The sequence below is a fragment of the Spodoptera frugiperda genome, unplaced genomic scaffold, assembly GCF_023101765.2.
Source record: "Spodoptera frugiperda isolate SF20-4 unplaced genomic scaffold, AGI-APGP_CSIRO_Sfru_2.0 tig00001243_1, whole genome shotgun sequence".
NCBI classification, from domain to species: Eukaryota; Metazoa; Arthropoda; class Insecta; order Lepidoptera; family Noctuidae; genus Spodoptera; species Spodoptera frugiperda.
This window is the reverse complement of record NW_026095728.1, coordinates 128,198-155,487: the sequence shown is the minus strand read 5'-3', so window position 1 is coordinate 155,487 and position 27,290 is coordinate 128,198. Positions and strand designations below refer to the sequence as shown.

The window sequence follows — 27,290 nt, the reverse complement described above, 5'->3', positions numbered from 1 at the left end:
AGTCTGACACTCTCTTGCCTTACCCAAAGCGGGACAAATTATCAGATGATTCCCTCCTCCGCCAAAAGAATGAGCCAGCCAAAAACTTGGCTATTTACAATATTTAAAATAAGGTCTTTAGTCATTGACGTCATAGAATGATACTTAACACAAATATCAAAACTCGTTAGCCTAAGTTGTTTAGCCTTGATTCTATGCACAACTTGTGATAGTGACCTCACTTTGATAGTGACCTGATTTTAGATGACCGATCGTCTGCAGTACAATGACTCTTAGCGTCATCCACACGACAATAGCCGTGCGACCATCGCGAAATCTGTACAAGAATTCAAGTACCTAAAAACACATTATTTATATTATGTTTTCCAAATAATAAAGGCAGATGCTTGTCTCAATATCAAGTTCAATGCGTAAACAACGTATTTATATTCATCGTTGCATTTTTAAGAGGATTGTTGTTCTACACGTCATTTCGTAATGATTTTAGATTAGCTTTTTTGTATTCAATACAATAATTAAAAATGTTGGTTAGCTTCTAGAAAAATCATAATACTAGTTTTGTGTTACTGTAATTATAACTTTTGTGGGACATTTTAAATTGCTTATAATTAATTACCGTTAATTGCTTTAACATGATAGCTCTATTAGTTACAAGCCATACTAGAGATACGAAGCCTTCGACTAGTGTCAGCCACAAAATTCTGCTCGTAACTCTGAGGTCATAAAGAAGAAGAACTTACTTTCAACTGCTTAACAGCTTAGCTCTACCAATTACAGGCCATGCTAGGGGCTCACAGTAAGACTGAGAATATTGTGACTGAAACTAGTCGAGTCGAGATATCACGTCAAAACGTGAGTAAGCTGTGAAATTTTGCAAACGCATGGTGATGAATAAGAGGACTGGCCTAGTCAGTTGTCTCGTTTCAATGATCTTATCAAATACGATATTACGCTGGACAGACGCAAACAAATTGACGGACACGATAACAGAGACAAACATTATGATTGGTTCGAGAGGAACCAGATTCTGTCAAAATATTTTCTTACTAGGTAACGTGCAAGGAAAACTGTACCGTGATATCTTCTGATAAGGACGAGGATTACGAGATAATAGGGAATAGAGACATGTGTACCGATTGAGGCGATGCTTGTCATTGTTTCACTGCCTTGGTGGTCAAGTGGCGTTAGTCACTCGATGACTGTTACAAAATACAGTACATAGTTAAATAATACCGTATAATATGTACCTACGCATTTATACATATATAATTTGTATATAGTAGATGATGGCCATGGCTTCGCTCACGTGGATTACGGACTAAGTAAAAGTACCCTATGTTACTCCTTCTTAAATCAGCTACTAACGAGACTAATAATGAGGTTTTTAATTTTTGCTTACGCGATTTGTGACGGCGCTATCTACGCTCCTGGTATTGGCTAATAAATAATATTTTATATTCGAGTACAAGCCCCGTGGTGGAAGTGCAGACAATTACATTAATCGTGAGCAAAGCAATAAAAAGAGACATAGTAGCTTGCAACAGATTGCAACCTAGACCAACTTTGTCGCTTGTCGTGATTTCAAATAATTCATAAATTCTGACCCAGACAAAGTATGACTCAGTCATGTGTAGTGCACACAGAGTTTCGTAATATTATCTAAACAAAAATATGATTTTAGTTTAAGTTTAAAAAAATCATTAATTTTAACTAAATATTCAACTCCTAGTGGCCGGAACTTAGATCTCGTCAAATGACTAGACCAACCATAACAAATGTAGAAAAACAATCGACCGTCCACACTTGACTCAAGCGATGATACGCTCGACGTATTTTACGTCAGATATGAACCTACCCTTACCCTTCGGGTGCATATGCACACATGCACATATTGGTACGAGTATTAATTTAAAGTGGTTGACTTTGACACAGTTACGAGAAACAAGTTACATTCTTATCTGAAGTATGTAGATTACAACTGAGGAAAGTTTTTTGCTTAGTATTTACAAGTGCGTAACAGTAATCTACCTTATATAAAAATTACGTTCACACGTACATATTGTGATAGGTAGTTGGTACCTGCATCAGCAGAGAGATATGCCAAACTGTTTAGTAAATACGGAAAACTACCGGATTTTTGATGTTATCAAAATAAATATAATTAAAATTAAATATAATCCCGCGTTGTATGAGTGATGAAAGAATGAAGCATATAATAAGAAGTTATATTCTTCAGATTCGATTCGGTTTGAGCAATTTAATAATATATATTTTTTTTACTTATTACATAATTTATAATGTATGCAGATAAAAAATTAAAAAACCCGACTGCATAAAAAACACTTTAAATAAAAACTGAAAAGTAAAAAACAAGCTTAGTCTAAAAGTGTAGATAGCAATGCTATTACCACAAAATTAAATAATTTCATAATCAATACATAAAAAATAATAATCTTATGCGAAACATAATTGAGTGCAACAGTCGGGACCCATATTGAATGATTTTAGTCTAGTTTATTTCGATAGACAGGGTTTTTTACTTTTCAGTTTTTATTTAAAGTGTTTTTTATGCAGTCGGGTTTTTTAATTTTTTAAATTTATTTATTTTTATTTAACACTTTTTAGTTAGTTATAATACGGCTATGTGTTTCTCAAGATTTCACCCGCGACACGAGAGAACTAAGTACTTCCAATACCAAGATAATAAAAAAATAACACACGTCGATCCAGTTATTTTAGATTGATTGCGTAACACAAAGAGAGTAAAGGAATTAGAAAAAGAAGAAGGATTAAGGGCAGTAAAATTTACTATTTACAAATTTCGTAAACGGTCTAATTCTTTAAAAGAATTTTCGTCGTGTGGATTTAATATTTTTTTTTGGATCTTTTATTGTGAGGGGTTTTTGTTCGTAATAGTATTAATCCTTATCCTTTTAAATAGTCTATTAATTTTCTACATTAAATGAAGATAAAATTTGCTCTTTACACTGTTTCAAAATTTCTACTAGTTTTAGACAAAAAACGGTCTTTACAGTTGACGCGTCGCATGGGCTATAGGTAAACGACTATGTAGATAGATTCCTTATTTAACGTTCAGCAAAGCGAGGGCGGGTCGCTAGTCCTTTATTTATAAATAAATTCATTGTAAATAATTTAGTTAAGACGTACTTTTATTATCACTTTTCACTTTTAAGTTCAGACACCGCTAGTCAATCGCGTCGCGTAGTACCTATACGAGTATTTAGTTTGGATAATAAAGAACATAATTGCACATAGTATTTTTTTCTATATGTCAGTGATATACCATTTTGGAATCCTCATGATGAGCTCTTTAATTTGATACCCATATTGTAGCAAATAAAAAAAATTTTTTTTTTTACTCCTATCTAGGGCGCCTCACGGCCGCCATATTGGTTTTTGTTTTACGTCACATATCTAAGAACACTTGGGTAATTAAGACGAATCCAACGATACCCTGATTGTCGAAATCCATCAAGCCGTTTCGAAGAAATGAGGTAATAAAGAATATTAGGCTCATACATGCAAGATACGCGCGAAAAACATAACCCTTCCTTGGCAGTCGGGTAAAAAGGTTTTCTCATTCTCGTAGAATAAAAAGTATCTTATCACCAAAGTCAGCTCATACCCTGTCTGTATACTAAATTTATTTTCATCAATATCCGTTCAGTAGTTTCGGTGTGATTGATGGACAAACACCCAAAACTTTTATGTTTATATTACAGTTACAGTTCGTTGCATACAACAAATACCTACATATAATTATATCTTCACATTCTTGACAGAAAATTATCTTTTTCGAGTAATTAAAATTTAATTCATTGTTTGGTATATTTCAATGATTTATTACATTACATTATTACATAACAATCATTGAGAGTCTGGAAAAATCCAGTACATTAGTTTCTAATTAATTTGATACGTACCAAATATTATGTAATACATAACCATAAGTTTGATAATATTTTGGTGGCCACTAATTGACTACCTCGTTGGTTGCCAATAGGGTAGATGATTAATTTTTATTTTTAATGTCCGTCTTATAGATTACTTTAAAATATTAGACACGTATTTTTTATTTTCTTACGAAAACAAATACTTTCAAAGATATCAGTAGATTTGAAATATCGCGTGACGTCACATCTAGGTACATTTTGTACGTAGAAATTACGTATTTGATCTCGGTCCTAAACTTTGATTCATTTTATATAAATATTGTTATCTTATAAGACAAAATAAAAAAAATATGAATACTTTTTCATTATCTAACTGACGGACTGAATAGATTTTTTAATTTTCATACCCCGTCATCATTCCTATTATAGGGTACGATATCGAAACCCAGATCGGACAAATTGCCGATAGTAGCAAAGAGACCCTCGTAGGTACATTGTCTTACTCTTAATGCGTGTCTCGCTTTTTTTTGTAGCGTTTATAAATCTGCGTTTTTTTTGTAACCCACTTACTCGCGCACTCAGAGTAATTTAATGATTACTTAACCCAATCCTTAGCAATTGATTTCCATACAAAATCGTTACTAAAGAATAGTTTAAGTAAGCATTAAATGACTCTGAGTGTGGCAGTTAATGCCAGAACGGCAAAGCGAAGATGTGACCGAAGATGGAGCACACAGACTTAGAAAGTACATATTCACTCCTTGAAAAGACCCGGGTTGTATTTCTCAAAAGATAGAAGCCGGCAGATTGTTCCATTCCCTGGCTGCACGGATTAGGAACGTTGATTGATTGATTCGAATCGTTTCATTCGCACCCAAGGGCAGTCCACTCTGTAGGGATGATAGTGGACCGACATTCTACTAGTCCTATGTTGATGGTAAGATTACCCCTTTTGTATAACTGTTATATCTTTACGCTTTACAATTGAGTAATGAAAGTCTCATCTTTTATTCAGGGACTGATCTGATATGCGGAGCTATTAATCTGCGCGCACGCAACTCAGTGTTGTGCGATACGCCTTGATTTCCTTTTGTCTGTCTATCTGTGGACACGTTGGCCGCTGTGGGTAGTTACGTCTCATAAATTTTGCACACAATTTGCATTGCCTTCAGATTGTGTAGTTATTTTACTTGTTTGTTCTGGATTGTTACACCTACATTATTATAAGAAGTGCAATAATATTTTAAGCAATGCAATATAAAGAACTTGAGAATTACCTACCTGTATATTCACTGGGATATTCTTTGACTTGAATAAAGAAGGAGGGTCTCTGCTTGGCCTTCATTTATATAATTTGTATGTATGTATGTTCGTGCGCGATAACCTCACGATAGGCCGAACCGATTTTGATGCGGTTGTCTGAAAAGTGTTGGTTATAGAAGTCGATTTTTTTAAACGTACTTTACTGAATATTATCACGCTAACTCAGTCTATTGGCCGAAAACCCAATTACTCCCCCCCCCAAATCTTCACAATTCCCCAACAACCCTTAAATTCTAACCCCCAAAAGGCCGGCCACGCACTTGTAACGTCTCATGTGTTTCAAGTGTCCATGGGCGGTGGCGTTTCCTTGCCAACAGGTGACCCACCTGCTCGTTTACCGGCTTATTCCATAAAAAAACCTATACAAACGTAGTTCTATGAATCATTTACTGATAATTGATTTTTTAACTACGTGTCGTAACTTAACAAGCTCGTCCTAATCATTAGAGTAACCATAACATGTCCAATGTCCATATATACAGGGTGTAAGAAAATACCTATATATACATCAAGAAGTATCGAAGAATACAGGTTGTCAAAGTTTCAGCTTAAAATACGTTAAAAATATTGGTACCAAATACTTGGTGTCGCATGGTTCTTGATTTTAAATCACACAAACGTGTCACAACACTACAAGGGTTATTCGTTAATATTACAAAACATTTATTCTGTTAATAAGTTCTGGTACTAAGCGATCAGATGATCGCTTAGTACCTGTCTACCTAATTTTGATTCGCACGGCGGCGGTATTGGAAATATTCCATTCCATCCATTGAGTTCAAAAAACCCTTTCCGTATCGTTTGTTATGTTATCTAGAAACCGTGCAGTTGATATGTATACCTCTTTTTTGTTACACCTTGTATATTGAGTATGTACATAGTAATATATTATGTACTGACTAGTTACATATGTATCGATGGCTTCTGTTATAAATATTGACTGTAGAGGTGCTACTTGTATGAAAAAATCTATTTTAAGAAATTCTATTGAAAACAACTTTGAATGTTGCCGGTACTTATATGGTTGAATATGCAAGCAATAGTAAATTAAATTATTAGTCTTTTGACTGAGAATGATTCTTAGTAATAGCATGGAGGAACAGGGATGATGACGGGGTATGGAAATTAAAAATCTATTTTGTTAGTCAATTAGATAGTGAAAAAGTAAAAATCTACTGAGTCCGTCAGGTAGGTAATGAAAAAATATTGGATACGTATTTTTTTATTCTGTCACTAGCTTCCGCCCGCGACTCCGTCCGCGTGGATGTCGGTTTTCGCATGGATGTTTTATTTCTCCATTTTGAGTAACTCTAACAATGACATCTTATAAATATCTATTGGAGCCAAATACGGCTAGGCCCATAATAATTAAGGATATCCCTCTACTGCTGTTAAGCTTGCGTTCTGTAGTATAAAAGTGAAAAATTAAGGTTTTTTTTCTACATATTTTTCCAGGATATAAAGTATCTTATTTTATGCTTTATAATAAGGTATAATTATATCAAGTTTCATCGAAATCGAACCGTTAGTTTTCACGTGATGCCTGAACATAGAGATAGACAGAAAGACAAAAAAAAATTAATCACATATTCCGGTTTAGTATCGATCTATAATAATTAATAAAAGTACCTACGCCTTTACCTACTTAATAGAAACTAAGCGTAATTCATGTATATATTTGGTGTTTCTGTACCGATTTCTATGATTTTTTTTTTTATTTGATAGGTAATAATGTTAACATTTTTTAATTAGGGATGAATGAGTGTCATAAACGAAAGAATAGGTAGACAAATATAATCAGAAAGCTTCGAACTGCTAAGCTATCGGGAGTTATACGTGTTATTGTGAGTCAACCATAAAATATAGACATTTGCTGTCGTGGAATATTTTTTAAATAATTTTAAGGAGAACATTTCCGTCATACATGATTTCTGTGTAGCTTTAACCATTAAGGCTGCACACGCGACGGAAGCTTCAAAAATGGAGTAAGTTCTCCGGTTTTCCCAACATTTCCCTTCACTGCTCTGCTCCTATTAATCGTAGCGTGATGAAAAGTATACTATAACCTGCCCAGGAGTATGAAGAACAATTGTACCAAGTTTCGTTGAAATCTGTCGAGTAGTTTTTGTTTCTATAAAGAACATACAGACAGACAGACAGACAGACAGACAGACAGACAGACAGACAAAAATTTTTCTGATTGCATTTTTGGCGTCAGTATCAATTACTAATCACCCGCTGATAGTTATTTTGGAAATATATTTCATGTACAGAATTGACCTCTCTACAGATTTATTATAAGTATAGATATAGAAGATATAAGATAACAATACTTAAATAAAACGAATCAAAGTTTAGGAGTGGGAGAAAATACGTTATTTCTACGTATAAAATAAAGAAAAGTATTGGTTTCCGAAAGAAAATGGTAATTGTTTTGTGTTTCATTAATATTTATGAATAATATGAACCAAATCAATCGTTGTTTAAAAAATCTCTCAATATTTATTTTCAAAGGAAAATTTTGCAGATTGTTATACAATTTCAATACTTTTTCCTTATTACACTAGGGCAGTTAGCGATATGTTTTGACGAAATATAAGATAACAAAGATGCTGTATAACATCCATGACGTGGAATGTACATATTTTTGTGATGTGCGTTAGATAAAGTACAGAGAAAAACAAACATTCGGCGCTTTTTTTTTTTTTTTTTTTCAGGGGGAAAATCATCCAATGACTTCTCTCGCCAGGGCAAAGCGAGAGGGAGTGTCAGACTCTTACTGACTAAAAACCACCCCGTTCCTTCTCCTGCTTGTCAAGCCGGAGCCCCGGTAAACCCGCTAGGTAGTCCGCAGCTCCGGATTAAGCATCAGCCCTATTGGGCCCCATCTGTGGTGGTCTGATGGCTCTTTGAGGCGCGCGCGGAACGCGACGCGCCGCACGCACGGGTCTGGTTCTGGTCGGGCGGCGAGCTACCCTTGCTCACCGTCCGCAGGCCCGCACTTACGGTGGCCGGAGATCGTCTCGCGATCCCCGACGCCCGGAGTGTCTCTCGCGACGTCTGGGGCGTGAAGAGTTTCGTTCTCTCACGCGCCCCGCCTCCTCCTTAGCTAGCATGACTGCTTCGCAGAAGGAGGAGACGGCATCCCAGTCCCCCTCGCTCCGCACCATGGTCTGAACCAATGCCGGACGCGAGAGGTCGCCGTCGCCGACCACATCCCTGAGGACACGGCGGTGCTCAGCCCATGCAGGGCACACCGCCACCGTATGCTCCACCGTATCCTCCGGGCGGTCCGCACAGTGATGACACCCGGGCGTTTCCTCCCGCCCAATCAGAAACAGGAACCTACCAAAACTTCCATGTCCGGTAAGCACCTGCGTCAGGCGGTAGGTGAGGACGCCGTGGCGCCTCTCTAGCCACTCCTCAAAGAGGGGACTTACCGCTGCAATGACAGCGAGCCCAGCCCTCGGTTGCGACAGTCGTTGCTGCCATTCCACCATGAGATCACGCCGAAGCTCGTCCCGCCACGCACTAATCTGGCGCGGCAGCGGAGTTTCGCCCCGGCGACGCGCGTCGGCGTGCAAACTAAAGACGCGCGCAAGCACCTTTGCCTCCAGATCCCATGGTGGCAATCCGGCAAGGAGGTTCGCCGCTTCCCCGGAGATCGTACGATATCCACGGATTATTCGGATGGCCATGACCCTCTGGGACGTAAGTAGCGCCCGAGCTGGCCGCCGCATCAGACTCGGGGCCCATACAGGGGCGCCGTAGAGGGCCATGGACCGCACGATCCCCGCGTACAACCTCCGGCAGGAGGCATTTGGCCCCCCGAGGTTGGGCAGGAGCCGCTTAAGCGCAGCCCCCGTCCGTTCCAACTTAGGAGCCAAACGTCGGAAGTGCTCCACGAAGTTCCATCGGCTGTCGAGGACGAGTCCTAGGTACTTCATCGTCGTCCCGACACCGATGGTAACCCCTCCTGCCGTTATTTGGGACCCACCCAGAGGTGGCGCGTTCCCGCGGCCATGAAAACACATGGCCTCGGACTTGTGGAGCGCCACCTCGAGTCCCAATTGCCGGATCCTTGCAACGACCGTCGCAACCGCTCTCGCCATAAAATTGGCCGCCGCCTGGTGCGACCTCCCGTGCGCTAGCACCAGCGTGTCGTCGGCGTAACAGACTACGCTGACGCCGTTCGGGAGGTCGGTGCGCAGCACCCAGTCGTAACCGATGTTCCACAGGAGCGGCCCCAAAACCGAACCCTGTGGAACACCGCGCGACATCTCTCGCCGGTTCCACTCACCTTGGTGACCGGGGTACGTGACGAATCTATCCGTCAGGTAGGCCTCGATAACACGACGGAGATAGGTAGGCACCCGGTGATACCGGAGTGCCTCCAGTATGCAGCTCCAGGGTAGGGAGTTGAAAGCGTTGGCGATGTCCAGAGACACCGCCACGACGACCCCACCCCTGGACACTGCATTCCCCGTCGTGAGGTCTCTTACGCGCATGATGGCGTCCACCGTGGAGCGCCCTCTGCGGAAGAAACATTCGGCGCTGGCATTCTGGGAAGTGCGAGCATAATTCACGCATTGTTACCGTGCCACTTATCTATTATGTATTATTATATGTACAAATACTTACATATACAGAAGTATACCTCTACCTCTGGAGCTGCGGACTACCTAACGGGCTTATCGGGGATTCGGCTCGAAGGGCAGAAGTAGGAACGGGGTGGTTTTTAGTCAGTAAGAGTCTGACACTCCCTCTTGCCTCGCCCAAGGCAGGAGAAGTCATCAGATGATTTTCCCCCTTAAAAATAGAAAAAATAACTCTACCTTTGTGCCTACCTACTAGGTGTAGGTACAGAGGTATACAAAGTATGTGAATACATTAATACTTCACGGTTTGTTAGTTTTCCAACGAGTCACTCAAGTCAGTCAGTGTCTTTCAACAAGTATCTATGTCACGGGGATCGCGAGAGGGTGAAACAAAAAAACAATAATGAAAGCTATAACCCCCATTAATCCCCAAAAGACAACCGGCACCGCCAACAAACCAATAAGAACCAACAAAAAAAAACCAACCAACATGACCGGCACCGCATTTGTAACTCCTAACTTTGTAAAACCTTCAATTCGGTTTATAGCTTTATCCTTTCTATCTATAGGCATTGAGAAACATGATTACGTACGTTATACCTTTTTAATGATTGTTTGTAAATTGGTGACAAATATATACATATACCTACCCTGGGTTTTAATTTAAGAATTTTGAGTCATAAATCAAGTGTGGGATAGCCATGCTTTGGCACGAATGAGTCGACTCGACCGGAGTGAATTCACGGTCTCACAGATAACCGACTTATAACAACGCAGTAAGGTTACGCGGAGGCCGAATAACCAAACCAAATTGGGGAATCGCAATTGGGAAGCTTGGGTACTTACCCAATCTTCCTAATCGCGATTCCCAACAACCCTTAAATTCCTAACCTCCAAAATGCCGGCAACGTATTTGTAATGCCTCTGGTGTTTCGAGGGTCCACGGGCGGCGGCGATTGCTCACCATCAGGTGGTTCGCTAGCTCGTTAACCGGCTAATTCTATAAAAAATCTCACACAATTCTTATTCTAATAACGCTGTGACTGATCTAGTTATCGAAATAAAAAGTAGAAGGAATTGATGCGTTATCATGGATCACCCGTCAAGTGGTTGTATTTCAAATGATTTAGATAAATTCTACAGTATAAGTATCTACTTAGGCAGGTAGGTGCTCAAATAAATGGATCAGTCAATGAAGATATCGGAACTACATACTTACGCTTGTTCTTGAGTTTTCATTCAATAGTTGGTGTTACAGTGTGTTTGAAGTGTTTGTGTGTGAGTACAATTCACTTAGAATTTTAACGTGAAAATATGATATAATATTATAGCATAACTGGGCAGTCGCCTCAGTCAAAAATAAATTGAATACCTATTTCGAATTTTGAATACATTGAAAGTACTCAAAGATAATCTTAATTATTCATTGATTTGCCCATAATCTTAGTTTTCGAATTTCGCTAGCTAATTTATAAGAAAAAAACTATGCTACTTGACTGTATGTCAAGTACCGTACCGTATTGTTTAAATATTATTTTTAATTTTAAATGATAGAACATCATTTAGGTAATTAGCTCAATATAGAGCATGCAATAACATTTCATGTGGTACGACAATAATTCACGACTTTTACTTAATAACGATTAAGTAATAATCGTGAATTCAATTTTGAAAAGATTCCCAATTGTTACCTTTTTATATGGAACTAGCGACCCGCCCCAGCTTCGCATGGGTGTAATGGTGATATGTATGTATTAGATATATATGATATAAACCTTCCTCTTGAATCGCTCTATCTATTAATAAGAACCGCATCAAAATCCGTTGATTTTTCGACTTCGATTGATCAAAATACGCAACGGCATAGATTTAAAGATTTAAGCATACAAAGGGACATAGGGACAGAGAAAGCGACTTTGTTTTATACATATGTAGTGAAGTGCTGATGTAATAATATTATTTTCTTTTTCAACAAAAAAACAACGCTCTTCTTTTACCTTTATTACCTAATTTAGATAAAAAATAATTCCAAGTAAATAGGCGGTACATATTTAAAATGCCTCTACGATGTGTTGTAGGTAGTAATACATACAGGAGGTTTAGTTTTGAGTTCTATATAAATATCTTTTTAAACATTATCTTTTTATTTTTTAATCCGTGTAAATATTTGTGAAGAGAGGTTCTCCAGTTTACAATGTGCGTATTTTAAATATATTATGTAGTATATTAGGTATGGCTACGGCTGTCTTTTTGCAAAAACTCATGTAGAAATTAAATATCTATGTCTTATATATACAGCTAAAATATTGTGAGAATTCTATGAAAAATTCTAGATATTTCTATATTGTATACTGTAAATGTAAAAGATCGTGACATCTTCGGATTACGTTCGGTAAAACATGCGATTTATATTTATTTACGGGTTAATTTAGCATTTTATTAAGTAAGTATGGAGTATTACTAAGTGTTTTCAGTTATCTATAATACAGTAGATGACTAATTTTTGTTTTAAAGTCCGTCTTGTAGATTATTTCAAAATATTAGACACATATTATACATTTTCTTACGGAAACAAATACTTTCGATTTGAAATATTGCGTGACGTCACTTCTAGATACATTTTATACGTAGAAATGACGTGTTTGCTCCTACTCCTCAACCCACTAGCTAGTCCGCAACTCCGGATCAGGCATTGGCCCTACCTGGACCCCATCTGTGGTGGTCTGATGGCTCTTGTCATCATCCCTATTGAATCATAATCTAAAAAGCCGAAGGAGGAAAATACCTATAGTTACTTGAAGAAGAAGTTTTTAGTCGCACTTTACAAGGTACTCGTATTATGGTATAATAACGTATTTACTTACGGACACGTGTTAGTTTAGTGCCAAACAAGACTGGCAAGTAAACTCGGAATTGAGATGTAAATTAGCCAGATCAATAAAACGTATTAATTACTAACATCAATATAGTTAGAACTTGACAACTATTCAGCTGTTACTGCTACTATATACCTATAGATAGTCGGTGCTATTATGTTGACTGACGCAGGAGTCGAATGGAAGTGATAATATTCCGTACACCTCACGCTATTTATGATAGTAGGCCAGAAAAATAATTATAAATAAATTCAATTCAATGAAGAAAGTAATAAGACACTAAAAACAAATCAAATTTAATTCAAAGGGTGTTTAAAATCTAAACGGACAGAAATTCAGTCGCGTAAAAATCAATTTTAATTTTGTAATGAGAATAATTTTGCCAGAATAGCGAATACGCAATAAGGAAATACATACGTAGCCCTAGTGGACAGGTACCTAGGCTTTGTCCAGTCTCTAAACTAGCATAATATGAATTACCTACAGGTTTTAATAGTCGTTGTTAATCATTAAATTAATTTATTTTTATGGGAATGTTTGCACGCGACTCACACTTTACTTGTTCGCCTTAGCCGCTTTACCTTTTCCATAGGACTACCTAAGTTATTTTTATTCGAAATTTGTTTACGATATGATGCAGTTCAGGTTTTTGTACAAAAAAGGGTGAGCAACGCCAATTTAATGGTTGTTTACTGTTTAGATGTCAATGACCTCGACTTGTTAAAGATAGCGTGAGCACTTTATAATTTTATTTTTCGAAAAGTGATGACATGCGAAAATCAATAAGAATACAAGTATATATTATTTAAAATATATTTCCCCCGTTATCAGTTGTTATTTTATGGACTCGTTCCAAGTGTAGCGTCGAATGGCGAAGAAGGAATAAAGAAAGAACCGATTTTCTTCAGTGAAGTCGGTTGTTTTTTTTTTATAAAAAATTGGAATGTTTGAATGACACAGAAAAAAATGGCTGATAATAAAAAAAAAATTTTGACAGGCCGTGTGTCCCGTTGTAAAAAAAATTTTTTTTTGAATCACATTGCCTCTGGAACTGGTTATTTTTGATAAAATGAATAAAAAATCTGATGTCAAAGACGCATATGGTTCAAACTTGAGATGCGACCACAAATTGGGCAGTCACTCGCAAAAAAAAAAAACTGGGGTTCAGGTCTTAAATATAATATCGCACACGGAACCGTGACATGGTTTAATATAAAATTTTAAGTTTTTACGAGTATCTGACATTAGTAACGATATTTGTCTTGTTTCAGGAAAATGGAAAATAACAAGACGAAGAAAGTTGACATCAGCCACATCAGTGGCAATGCAGTTTCCTACCATCATGACGACAAGTAAGTAGACCACGAGTATCATCATCTTTGTACTCCCAGCAGGCCACACACCACACTGTATAGATATATTTGTTTAAAACGAGCGTTGTCAAGCTTATAGTTGGGCTGGAGAATGTTCGTTGGAGTTTTATACCGAATCGGGTTATTTCTCATTTAGGTTCTAAAACTGGTTTTGCAAAAGAATTTCGTCTTTTAAAGGACTTGCATATAAATATTACATTCACAAGTTTTGGTTCCCTAAAATTTACGTAGCACAGTTCAGAAATAGGTCTAGCGGCAAAACCTAGTATATGTGTATTATCTGCTAATATACTAACTAACGTTAAACGACCTTCCACTTTCATTTGATGCATTTAATCTTTAAACGGATCTGTGGGAACCGTGCAATCTTCGCACCGCCCTGTCTCGTTGAAGCAAGGTCTTGATCCAATTCTGTAAATCATCGTTTGAAGGAGCTAAGGATTATTATATCATTGACACACTGAGGCGAAGGTCGGGTAGTTGCAGCTAACAATTGTGCCTGCAGTAGCCCCCTGTCTATTTATATTGAATAAACGAGTGCATTGTTGTCCACGCGGCTCCGATGTTGACCGTGGCAGGTCAATACAATGTAGCTGGAGTGTTAAAATTGCGTGTTAAATATATCTGTTAACAGTTTAATAGGAGATCTTGATGCATACTACGTCACTCGACTAGTAAATTGGAACGATGCGATGTTATTTGAAGGACTTGGAAATATTGTAGAAGAATACAAATAGTCGTTTATTCAATTTAGTCTGAGATTTTGCAGACGACCTTATGTTGAATAGAGGGATGCTTTATAAGTTAGTGTATGGATGCGTTTTAGATTATATACATTATACATATTTTTACTTAGTCTTTAAATAAAGACGAGGATCAAGATCCTTGAGATGAGTGTGTTATTGATTATGTTTTGAGGTAAACAAAATATTATTAATGTAAATTGTTTTAATCCCCGTAATATTGGGACTAAAATAAGAACATGATATTTGTAAATGCAATAATTTAGAACATAGGTTTAGGTGTTGCTTGGAACTAGCCACACTTAGACTATATGACGTTGTCGCCAGATTAGAAGGGTCGCAGGTACGAATTCGACCTTCATTGATTCGCGGTTAATGAACTTTGTGTTACTCTAGTGCATAGCTTACGTTCTAACATTTACTCAGCAATATTTGTAATGAATGCTTTTTCGAAATTATTTATGTCTAGCTACGATATAGTTTTAACAATAGAGATGGTATTTTGCTTCTTAGATTTTTTTAAATAACTACATATGATCAGTGCCGGCGTAAGGGCCACTGACACCCCGGGCGAAAATATTGTGGCGCCCACTTGAGGGAAGCAATATCAAGTGTTAGTAGTAGTTTTTAATTTTTTAGGCGCCTCCCAGACTTTGTCGCCCTGGGCCATCGGCCCATGTCGCCCCCCCTTACGCCGGCACTGCATATGATATACTAGCTGTTGCCTGCGGCTTCGCGTGGATTACTCCTTAGTACATCAGCTACCTTCAATAAAAATCCCGTCTGAATCGGCCCAGTCATTTCAGAGATTAGCCAGAACAAACAGATAGACCGACAAAAATTAAAAACAACATATTTTGGTGTATGTATCGTATGTATATTCATAATAATTTTTATTTATTACTCTAATTTATTTTGGGATTTCCAATATCATAAAATTATTGATTGAAACTTAGGTAAAAGAGTTGAGTTTGTATTAAAATAAATAAGGAAAAAATAAGACTCAAAGATAATAAATTACGACTCGCCTCATTTAAGGTCATTGACAAAATGTATAATTGTTAGCAATACACTGTTCAGATCCTGTCCGTTTCCGTCTTGCAACATCTTGCATTGCAATAACCTTCAAATTATTACTACAAACAAGGTCCGGGTACGATATATATTGAAATAATTAACTTTAAGCGCATAAGGATGTTACCACACCCATCGGTTTATCGATGGTGGAATGGATTAGTCGATGTCGATCGATAGTTTTCTAACTCACACAATCGATAGTGGATAGATGCGATGTATCGATGGTGGAAAGAATTAGTCGATGTCGATCGATAATTATCTCACACGATCGATAGTGGATAAATGCTACCATCCGATTAGGAATGGATTGGTCGACGCCTGTGAATTCATACGTTTCGAAAGAAACTAATAGAATATAATTATGTAGATAGGGTTAACTGACCTACGTTACCTTACGTTATTAACACTTTAAGATTTTCCCGTTTCCTTAGGAGTTTCGATAAATGGTATTCTCTTGTATTTTATTGATAAACTAGCTGACCCAGCGAACTTCGTACCGCTTTCGCGTAGCAATGATGCTCTACTTTATTTTGTATAGCTGAGTTATGTATGAGTCCCTATTCAATTTGAATTGGAATCTATAAATATCCTCCATATAAAAATGAATCCATAATTTCCTGATCTCACTATACTTACCTGAAAAGGACTCTACTAATTAAAAAAAAAACAAAATATATTTTCATAATAGTGTTTATTTCATAGGATTCAATCATTTCACTGTCCTGCAGGCGCCTTATCGGCTTTGATGATTATCTGATGGCATGCGGTCTAATGCATTTGTGAATGTCTAATGCATCGGTCTAATGCAACTAATTCATTGTGTTAAAGGAAAAATGTTTGAAGTTGTTCATCACAATGGATCTCTTTACTGAGTTGTTGTGTGCGCAACGCTGATCGACTTTTTTTGCTGAATTGTCCATAAAATATATTTGCAAAAATGTATAGTCTTCAACAGGCACTGGCAATAAGGAACCTGTTTGATGATATATTTGAATCCCTGAATCTGCAAGAATATAAATATGTATACAGGCAATTGTATAGCAAATTGTACCACCATGTGGCTCGCAAAATACTGCCACAATACTTTACATCATTTCAAATTAAAACTACTTTTAACCTCGACATTAAACAGCCTTCCACGGCAGCTTTAGGTAGTAGGCTTTACCAAGAACATCTTGCTCATGCCACTATAAAATACAACATGTTATAAATGTTGCTGATTAAGTCTTCGGATTATAGACTATTATTATGTATTTGATTTATTGTTTACAAAATAAACACATCACTGACTCGACATATTTTGCACCAGCTGGTTTTAAAACTAAAAAAAAACGTTTGCCATTATACTTACTTGCTAAAAGTAGGCAAAAAATTGTCTCGTATAACTTTTGTTGCCCCAAATGATGTCATTTGAAAGCAATTATTGTACTGCTGGATATGAGTCAAAAAATGAACCAATGAATGTAGTGGCTCTGGTGGCGGTACCAATGGCGTCAATTTGACTTGGCCGCTGGCGCAACACAATCCAGAGGCTTCATTTTTGAATTTCAATCCCAATGGACACACAATGTTCATTAGTTCAATAGCAACAATTTGCTCTGAACTGTAATCAATTGCCACATTATAACTGAATGCAGCTTTGTGGGGATTAAACACAACATTTCTATCTTGATATCGATTCAGTTCAAGTTCATTTCGCGCTTCGCGTTGCTCATCAGTTTGATTTGCTCTTATATTTCTTTGACTTGCTGTAATTCGAGTTCTGCAGCCTAAGCTTGTACGTCTGGTTGGTAGCATTGTTAAAAACGAAATTCCAACTGAAAATAAAAAGCTCTCATACATTTTCTGCATAACCGTGTATACCAAATTGTAGTATTGTGTAGTCACCAAAAGTTACTAAAAATCAATAATAAAGATGTGAACTTACCTTGATTAACAAACACTTATTAGCAAATAAAAATCTTCTTAGTCTTTAAAACTCGAAGAAATATTAAGATAATCTCTCAGAAATATTGAAAAATATACATTTAATTTTGCATATTTTAAAAAACGCGCTATACGAATGTCAATGTCATTCACACCAATAGACTACATTGAAAGAGCATCGTTTGTTCGAAAACGTGAATAGAAACTTTAATTTACACAAAATAAATTTCTGAACACACGCGTAACTGTTGATAATTTGTCATTATTTCTGAACGCACGCATAATTAATATTTGAGGAATTTCTATTAATGCTTAATGCACTATTCAACATTTTCAATAGATTAAAAAAAATACAGACAATTGTTTATTCACCCTTTTCATCGTTTATGCATAAATGTCAATCATTATTTACAGAATTTGAATTTAGAAACAACAAATATTTGACATGTACAAATGAAAATTTATTGAATCTAGCTTTTGCCCGCGACTTCGTCTGCGTAGTGGTGTTAGTGGTCAAATTGCTGCCGTATGTCATCTAAAATGTGAATTAGGTACTTGAAAATATGTTACTGTTAGCATTTTTAAAGATATGTATTCCAAAGAAATCACGACCGCCGATTCATCATTTTATAATCATGATGAAAAGTAGCCAAGGTTATCTATATTATTATCCTTTAATTTCCTATATATTGCCTATCAATAAAAAAATACATTGTTTCGTTGTTATATTCCAAAAAAAAAAAAACATTCGTGCAAGCGTAACCTCAACACAAACAGGATTACTTTCGCATTCATAACATTAGTATGGTAGTAGGGATATTGGCGATTTAAATAAGTATATGTGTATTTAAATAAGAATCGAACGCGAGTGAAGCCACAGGCAACGTATTAACGAAAATGACGAATTTTCAAGCAAACATTAATCTCCTCTATCAAACATACTACGCCTTCTACCCTTTTTATTAAAAAGTAGTCTATGTTCTTTCGCTCCTCATTAAGTGTCTAAACACAAAATTTCACTGTTACAGCTTTAAAAATGACGAATTTCCATATGACCATCCATCCCCTATTTTTACCCACTCTCCCCTATTTTTTACAATAAAAAGTAGACCATGTTCTTTCGTTCCTCATTAAGTATCTAAATACAAAGTTTTACTGTTACAGCTTTTAAAATGACGAATTTCCATATTACCATTTATCCCTTATTTTTACCCATTCTCCGCTATTTTTTTGCAATAAAAAGTATCAAGGTCTATTCTATCTCAGTACTAAATTCCATCAAAATCGGTTCACTGGTTTAGGCGTGAAAGCGTAATTACAGACAGACAGAGTTACTTTTGCATTTATAATATTAGTAGGGATTCTGTGCTCCAAGTCTCCAACGCACACTTATTCAATAGCATTTGTTTTTTAGTATCCAATAGCATTTATCCAACAATGAACTTTATCCAATAGCAATAAAGCTCAAATTGACTCTACGTATTAGTTAGAAAACGTTTGTATGGGATAAAGGAAAGGGCAGTTTTTAGGGTGTTTCCGTTAATTATTTGATATTTTCTCACCTTTTAAACCTTCCCTGGACTTCTACAAATAATTCAAGACCAAAATTTGCCAAATCGGTCCAGCCGTTCTCGAGTTTTAGCGAGACAAAGGAATAGCAATTGATTTTTATATATATAGATTTTTCCTTATTTCTTTTAGTTTTCCAAAGTCAATAGTGTCTTAGCTAACTATCTTCAATTAGTAACTGATAGGCTAGTAACTTATTAGTACAGTTGGGTGGTTCTTCAAAAAATATTACTCCACCGTGTTATTAACTATCGTGGTAACTTGTTATCATCCTTATTTTTATTGGATTGGTTGAGAGCAGTGCCACGGCTTAATTTATTGAAACCAAATTTTGTGTTTTAATCGGCAGAATTGTTAACATTTGGTTGAGAATAATGACGCGTTAACTTTTTGTATTTTCGAAGAATCGTTGCCTTGGGAATTAAGGTTTATCTATTATATAAATATAAGTCGGATTTTCCTTCCTGACGCTATAACTCTAGAACGCGTGAACCGATTTCCACGGTTTTGCATTCGTTGGAAAGGCTTCGTGAGGTTTATAGTATGGAAAATTCAGAAAACCGTCTGGTTACGAATCGGAGTTCGTCGGGTTTGCTAGTTAAAATAATAGAAAATCGAATATAGAAATACAGAAAGGTTTAGGTTGATCTGCACTTGCGCTTTACTTGCTTTTAATAGAAATTAATTATGTAAATCGTGGCTCAGAAGTCTAGGACGCTTCTCTTGCATGAGAGTGCGGTTTTTAAACCTACCAAAGGCAAGTACCAATGTGACTTTTTCTGAGTTATATGTACTTTCTAAGAATACTTAGACACTACAGACAAACGGAGAAACAGTATTCAGAGGAAACCTGGGCCTAAAATTGTTATTTTTTTATAACTTTGAAATCGCCAACCTGGATTGAGCAGGCATGGTTAATTAATGCTCAAACCTTCACTTTGTGTGCCTTTGGTCAGCAGTGGCCATTTACAAGCTGTTGTTGATGTGATTTAGGTAAAAACATAGCAAGTACCAAATATTATATAATCGTGTTTAGCAAGACTATTGGGTAAATAAACACAAAATATCTAACTAGACTAATGGGCTGGTAATATTCTGTAATTAAGTTCGTTCATTAATCTCCACTTAATTACTTCCTAACCACAATGTCTATAAACAACAAGTTCTTAAATATTCCTAGAGTTCTCGAACTCTGTGGAGGTTTTAGTGTTTTGAAATGATATTATTATTAAGATTAATATCGTCACGCCTTTTATCCCCGAAGCGGTAGGCAGCAGTGCACATCACGGCGCGTAATGTCACTGCACACCAATTTTCACCATTAGTGTTATTAGTCCCATATAATAGGGTGTGAGCCTATTGCCATTACTGGACACAATTTCAAACTCTTTGCTACTACTGAGAAATTGTATTAAATAGTCCAGTCAAATAAGGTTAAATTAGGTAAGAATCTCGGAATGCGAGATACCCAGCTGTAATTTTGTATATACTTGTATATTGACCCCCTAAAACTTGTCTCAAAACCTACATATGGTAGGGTGTAAGCAACCCTTAAAATTCAGGGTCAAAGGGCCCAAAAATCGTTTTTTTGTGGTTTTTTCGAAATATCTCATTTCCTATGGGTTTTTGGTAATTGTATTCAATAGCAATATTGTAGCATACAAAATTCTCTACAACTTTTGTATAAACTTTTTTTTATACGGTGAACTGTTTTCGAGATAGAGGGCGGAGAGCGCGCGGTCACTGCATCTCTTCAAAAAATTTTTTTTTCGTCTAACCTATCCGTGATGGTTGTCTATGGATAGGACATTAAAAAATACGTCATGGTTCCTAAAACCATATTTCGTCAAAATCAATCGTTTGAAAGATAGACGCTTCCAAAGTGGAAAAATGAGGTCTATAGAATGTGTCCTGCCCTCTAACATTTAAAATAAGTGAGTAAGAAAACTAAAAAAAATATATGCTGTAGATTTTAATGGAAACTTTCAATGAAAATTGATTTGAACGAGATATCATAATTAGTTTTTAAGAATTGATTAAAAGAATTGAGAAAGTGGAAAATTAAGTGTGTTTTTATTAAAAATGTATCTTATTCTTAAAAACTAATTATGATATCTCGTTCAAACCAATTTTCGTTGAAAGTTTTCATTAAAATCTACAGCATATATTTTTTTAGTTTTCTTACTAACTTATTTTAAAAGTTAGGGGGCAGGACACATTCGATAGACCTCATTTTTCCACTTTGGAAGCGTCTATCTTTCAAACGATTGATTTTGACGAAAAATGGTTTTAGGAACCATGACGTATTTTTTTATGTCCTATCCATACACAACCATCACGGATAGGTTAGACGAAAAAAATTTTTTTGAAGAGATGCAGTGACCGCGCGCTCTCCGCCCTCTATCTCGAAAACGGTTCACCGTATAAAAAAAAGTTTAGACAAAAGTTGTAGAGAATTTTGTATGCTACAATATTGCTATTGAATACAATTACCAAAAACCCATAGGAAATGAGATATTTCGAAAAAACCGCAAAAAATCGATTTTTGGGCCTTTTGACCCTGAATTTTAAGGGTTACTTCACCCTACCATATGTAGGTTTTGAGACAAGTTTTAGGGGGTCAATATACAAGTATATACAAAATTACAGCTGGGTATCTCGAATTCCGAGGTGAATTCCTAAATTGACTGGACTATAAAAGCCCAATAATACTATGCCAGTATGCCCGATGCAGTTTAATTTTACGGAAAAATGTGTGCCGTGTACCGCGTGTTATTCTTATTAGGTACAGTACAGCTTTATCGGAGCTGCGGACTACTCAGCGGGTTAAACAGGGCTTCGGCTCGACAAGCAGGAGTAGGAACAGGGTGGTTTTTAGTCAGTAAGAGTCTGACACTCCCTCTTGCCTCGGCCAGGGCGGGAGAAGTCATTGGCAAAAGATTTAACTAATTACTATTATAATGATTAATTTAACATACAAACACTCGTTGTACATTATTCTCACGGTACTTAGGTCGTTGTGATGATGGTAATTGCAGTGAATGCGACAATGGCTATGAGATGAGCTAGGCAGTCACTGTGCACACAAAATGATGATAGCTATTAATGCTATAACAAGATAATTATATTTGATCCATGTGAATTATACTCGTATAACACAGAATGCGAAAAGTGGGTGTTACATGGTGTGCAATAAATAGGCGTGTTTTCTAAATTGTGATTTCACGGTCGGAGGGGTTTTCATTTATATGTACCTAATTACTCTTAACAGTACATGATGATATTGAGCCTTTTTATTGAGCGGGAAAAATCTTCTAATGTCTTCTCCCGCCTACTAAAAATCACCCCGTTCCTTCTCCTGCTTTTCGAGCCGGATCCCCGGTAAACCCGCTAGGTAGTCCGCAGCTCCGGATGATATTGAGCCTATCTTGACAATAGGCCAACAACAGTACACATAGTACTGTATTTAGACACTACGACTGATTAGAAAATTGGGATTTTCTAAGTGTGTCTAGTGTCTATTCTGTCTAAATTTTACTAATTGTGGTTGCTAAAGGTGTCAAATAATATATAATATAAAAATAAGTCGGGTATGTAACTTAATAAATAAATAATAAAAATATAAATAAATAAATAACTCCAGAATGCACGAACATTTTCACGGTTTTGCATTCGTTGGAAATTTCTCGGGCTCCGTGAGGTTTATAGCAAAGAAAAGCTCAGAAAAATTAAAATAAAGGCAGGAAATCAGGGAAAATCATTGGTGGAGAGAAGCGCAGTTCGCCGGGTTTGCTAGTACAGTAGAAGCTCCTTATTCGCGCTTCCTTCATTCGCGTTTTCACTATTCGCGGATTGAAAAAATGCGACCCAATTCCTATATTCGCGGTCAAGATTTCTTTATTCGCGGATCGAATCGAAATATCGGTGCGTGCATGTACCTAAAAAAAATACATTCGCTATCCTTTGTGAACGCGTCAGTAGAAGGATAAAAAAATAAAATAGCCTCATTACAACTACGTCTAGATTGTAACTTCTGCCTAAACCTAGTGTCACCTAAACCTGATGACAATATTATGTAATTCATCAATCTGTATGATCAGAAAGTTCAATTAAATATTTTTTTATCTACAATTTGCTTCTTGATTTCGTTATCTAGGAACGTATCCCCTATAACCCCATACAAATTGCCATTCCATATTCACGGTTTCTGTATTCGCGGTATATTTACGGAACGCATACCCCGCGAATAAAGAGCTTTTACTGTATCATATGAATGAAAACGTATCGATGATGTTGATGATTGTTGTTTATACTTCTTTATCATTATTACCTTTAACCTAGCTTCAATAATATATTTGTGAAAAATAAATACTCAGAGTATCGCAAGCAGTGTGTAACATACCTATGGCATGCTCGGCTCAAGGTCGCAAAGTTTCTACGAGCTGTGAGCACGTGCTGCACTGACGAAACATAGTATAATAATATAATATATTGACGAAACAAGGGGTTTTCCAAAATATTGCAAGACGCTAAAATCAGCAAAGATACGACGTTGATTTGTAATGAGTTATCCAAGGTTAGGTTAAGTTTATGTAAGTTTTGTTGCACCCAGCTCCGGTATCGCGTTGCGAAAACTATTCGATTAGAATGATTAGATCATTCATTTTGATGACTATTACTGTGTCGTTGACTGCCTCGTTGGCCGAGTGGTCGCAAGTTGCAACTGCCGGACAAAGGTTCGATTCCCGGGTTGGGCAAAGTATTACTAAGCTTTTTTTGATTTCGAAAATTTCTCAGTAGTAGCACGGAGTCTGAAATTATGCCCAGTATATGCCAATTGGGTCATCCCCTATTACATGGGACTAAAAACACAAATGCTGAAAAGTGGGTGTAAATTGAATAGCGGCATTACGTGCTGTAATGTGCACCTCCGCCTACCTCTTCTGGGGATGCGTTGCGTAGTATTGTATCGTAGCTACTGTAATTAGGTCACAGGTAAAAATCAAACCGCAGTACATGTACCTAAATTCTTAAAAGCCTATTAATACCCATGCCACCTGTAAATTGACAGTGATATATCTGTCTTTATGTCGATCGAGAAGTCATAGGATTTGTTCTTATAAGTTTTTCCATGCAAGGATCGCTATCGGCGGTATAATTAATTTTAATAAATCTTATAATTAAATCTTGACTGTTAGTAGCACAAGTAAAGGCTATATATTACGTATCCAACAATATTGGTGCTGTGTAGCAACTTCCAATGCGCAGGGGCAGGGCCGGCTGCCGGCTGCCGGCTCTAATGCCGTACAGTTGCAATGCCCGGTCATGTAGCAATCGCACCGGCTGTACCTACACGAGATCGAACCCGGGGCGCCGCGGCAGGGTGTTGCACAAACCGCTCAACCAAATGGCTATACTTATTCGTCATCGTTGCGATATCATTATTGTTACCCACGGATCGGTAACATACTTTCACTTTCAACATCGGATTCCCCCAATTTGGTCGGAGTTCGGAGCCCGAGTCAGTTGTTAGCAGACCACGAGCCCCGCCAGCCGGCTCCCACACGCTATAACAATTCAACAGACATGGTAAGTGTAATTTTTTTATTTCGTAGTTTGTGATGAAGTGTTACATTTATTTTTTTATTAGCAATTTAGTTTTAATAAAACCGTTCCTAATAAAAGTGTCTGTGTTGTAGAGGGCGACACTTATAATCCTAATGCTGTACTGCGCTATCGCCGCGGTGACAGCTGAAGAAGCCGCCACCAGGGACCTGGACCTTCCTGAAGAAATAGACGGTGAGGATTTGGAGAGGAAGCATCGCAAGCGCAAGAAACATGGCCAGCAAGGACCGTGCGGTTACGGCTTCGGGAAAACCTTCGGGTCTCACGATACGTACGTGTCAGCTCCAGTGATGAACTACTTCTTTGGATGTGGTGGAGTACCAGTGGCTCCGTACGTTCCACAATACGCTCCTGTGCAGCCATACCCAGTGCATGGACACGGACACGGGGGGCATGGGCACGGGGGTCACGGAGGCCACGGAGGACACGGAGGCCACGGAGGCCACGGAGGACACGGAGGTCACTCTGGTTTCGGAGGTCCTGGTTACTACGGAGGCCAAGGGTTGTACCAACAAGGTTTCCAACCCGGCTTCAACCAGTACCCTGGCCAGTACAACCGGCCCTTCCAGAATGCCTTCTCGGTTGCAGCATCAGGCATTGGCTCAGCACTCGCTGATTACATCACGAGACCAAGGAAAGTGCAGAAGCAGATCAACCAACTCCTGAGGCCAATCTACAGACTGTTCTAACTTCTAAGTGCGTAGGACTATTAATGAAACGTGGTTCTGTGTTCGAGTGTTTGTTTGTTTGTTGAGTGTTTTTTCTATAAGAATAGTGCCGGTAACTAGCGTAAGTAAAGCACATCGATTTTATTTATCTTTCGAACGAAATCGAGTACAAATTCGATGTACATACATAGATACTAATCAAATAACGACCTTAGATAATGGATCATCCACAACCCGATTCCCGGGTATCTACAGGTTGTATTTTATTTTCATTAACTGTTTACTTACCGCCGCACTCAGAGTCATTTAATGGTTACTTAACCCACTCCTTAGCAATTGTTTTCGGAACAAAATCGTTACTAAGGAGTAGTTTAAGTAATCGTTAAATGTCTCTGAGTACGGCAGTCTGACTTTTACTATTATAATCGTTAAGTTTCACTATAATAATAATTTGTTTGAAGTTACAACTTGTCGCAACATCCATGATCGTAATGGGGTATTATTTCCAAAATCTTAAGGCCTGTGACACAAGCTACCTTAGTGGGACAAGGTCGCAGCCCACGCTCACCAAAACAATGCCATACTATTGTCATATGTGTTGCGAGCGATATGATAAACAAAATAATAACTATAAATAAATAAAAAAAAACAAAAGAAGACATCTTTCCATTGAATTTGTAGGTAAACGTGACGTAAAGGCGCAATTATTTAAATTGTTTATTGACATGCATTATTAAATATATTAGCAATGATATATTAATATGTTTATAATAACAACCTAGGATTCCTAGGAACACCGTAATTTGCCGCATACGCTGTGTGTTTCTATGAACGAATACGTTTGATTGTAGAAACTTTAAATACGCCTTGTATATATACGAGGCAATTAAATCGCCCTGCTTCATAGCACATGTAAAAAACCTAGTTATATAATTCCTTCATTTAATTAGAGGCGCCTCTATCTATCTCTAGCCATAAAACTAAAGGCTTTTTTGAAGAGGGAAAATCATCCAATGCCTTTACCCGCCTTGAGCGAAGCGAGAAGGATGACACTCCCTCGCCTCGCTCAAGACTCTTACTGACTAAAAACCACCCCGTTCCTACTCCTGCTTTTCGAGCCGGAGCCCCGATAACCCGTTAGGCAGTCCGCAGCTCCGGGTCGGAGAAGTACAGGCTAAAAATAAATTCTTAGACACAGATTTCAAAATTGTTTTGCGAACAATATTTCCGAAATCGATCTTATCACGGATTGCCCAATGATATTAACATTTTGCAAGACAACACGAACACGAGTTATAAATAAATTGTGACAGCGAAATGTTTGGAGTAGGAATTGTATTAAATATTACCTAATTGGTAATATAACGTAACATTACACCTTTTGATCTTCGTAGGGAGGCAGAATTGAACATGTATAATGTGAATAACCACCTCATTTCATCATTTTATTAAGAATCCAATGCCATGGGGTGTGTCTGCACATTAACAGCCTATAAGTGGCCACTGCTGACCAAATGCCTCTTCTCACATGGAGAAGGTTTGAGCGTCACTGTTGCTCGATGCGGGTTGGGTGTGCCTATAATTTTGTTATTGCTAAT

The 27,290-nt window shown here is 37.4% G+C and overlaps 1 protein-coding gene across 5 annotated transcripts in view; it reads left to right on the top strand.

Moving 5' to 3' along the window:
- The window catches only part of LOC118266449 (proton-coupled amino acid transporter-like protein CG1139), a 55,549-nt gene that overhangs the window by 16,148 nt on the left and 12,111 nt on the right, over nucleotides 1-27,290 (top strand). For 3 of the 5 annotated variants that reach the window (XM_035579919.2, XM_035579934.2, XM_050707666.1), the window contains exon 2: nucleotides 13,983-14,063. In XM_035579919.2, coding sequence (XP_035435812.1) covers nucleotides 13,987-14,063 — 77 coding nt within the window. In that variant the 5' untranslated portion in view covers nucleotides 13,983-13,986. Of the gene's footprint in view, nucleotides 1-11,010; nucleotides 11,114-13,982; nucleotides 14,064-27,290 lie in introns of those variants that run through there. The other 2 variants (XM_050707668.1, XM_035579926.2) reach the window with 2 other exon arrangements.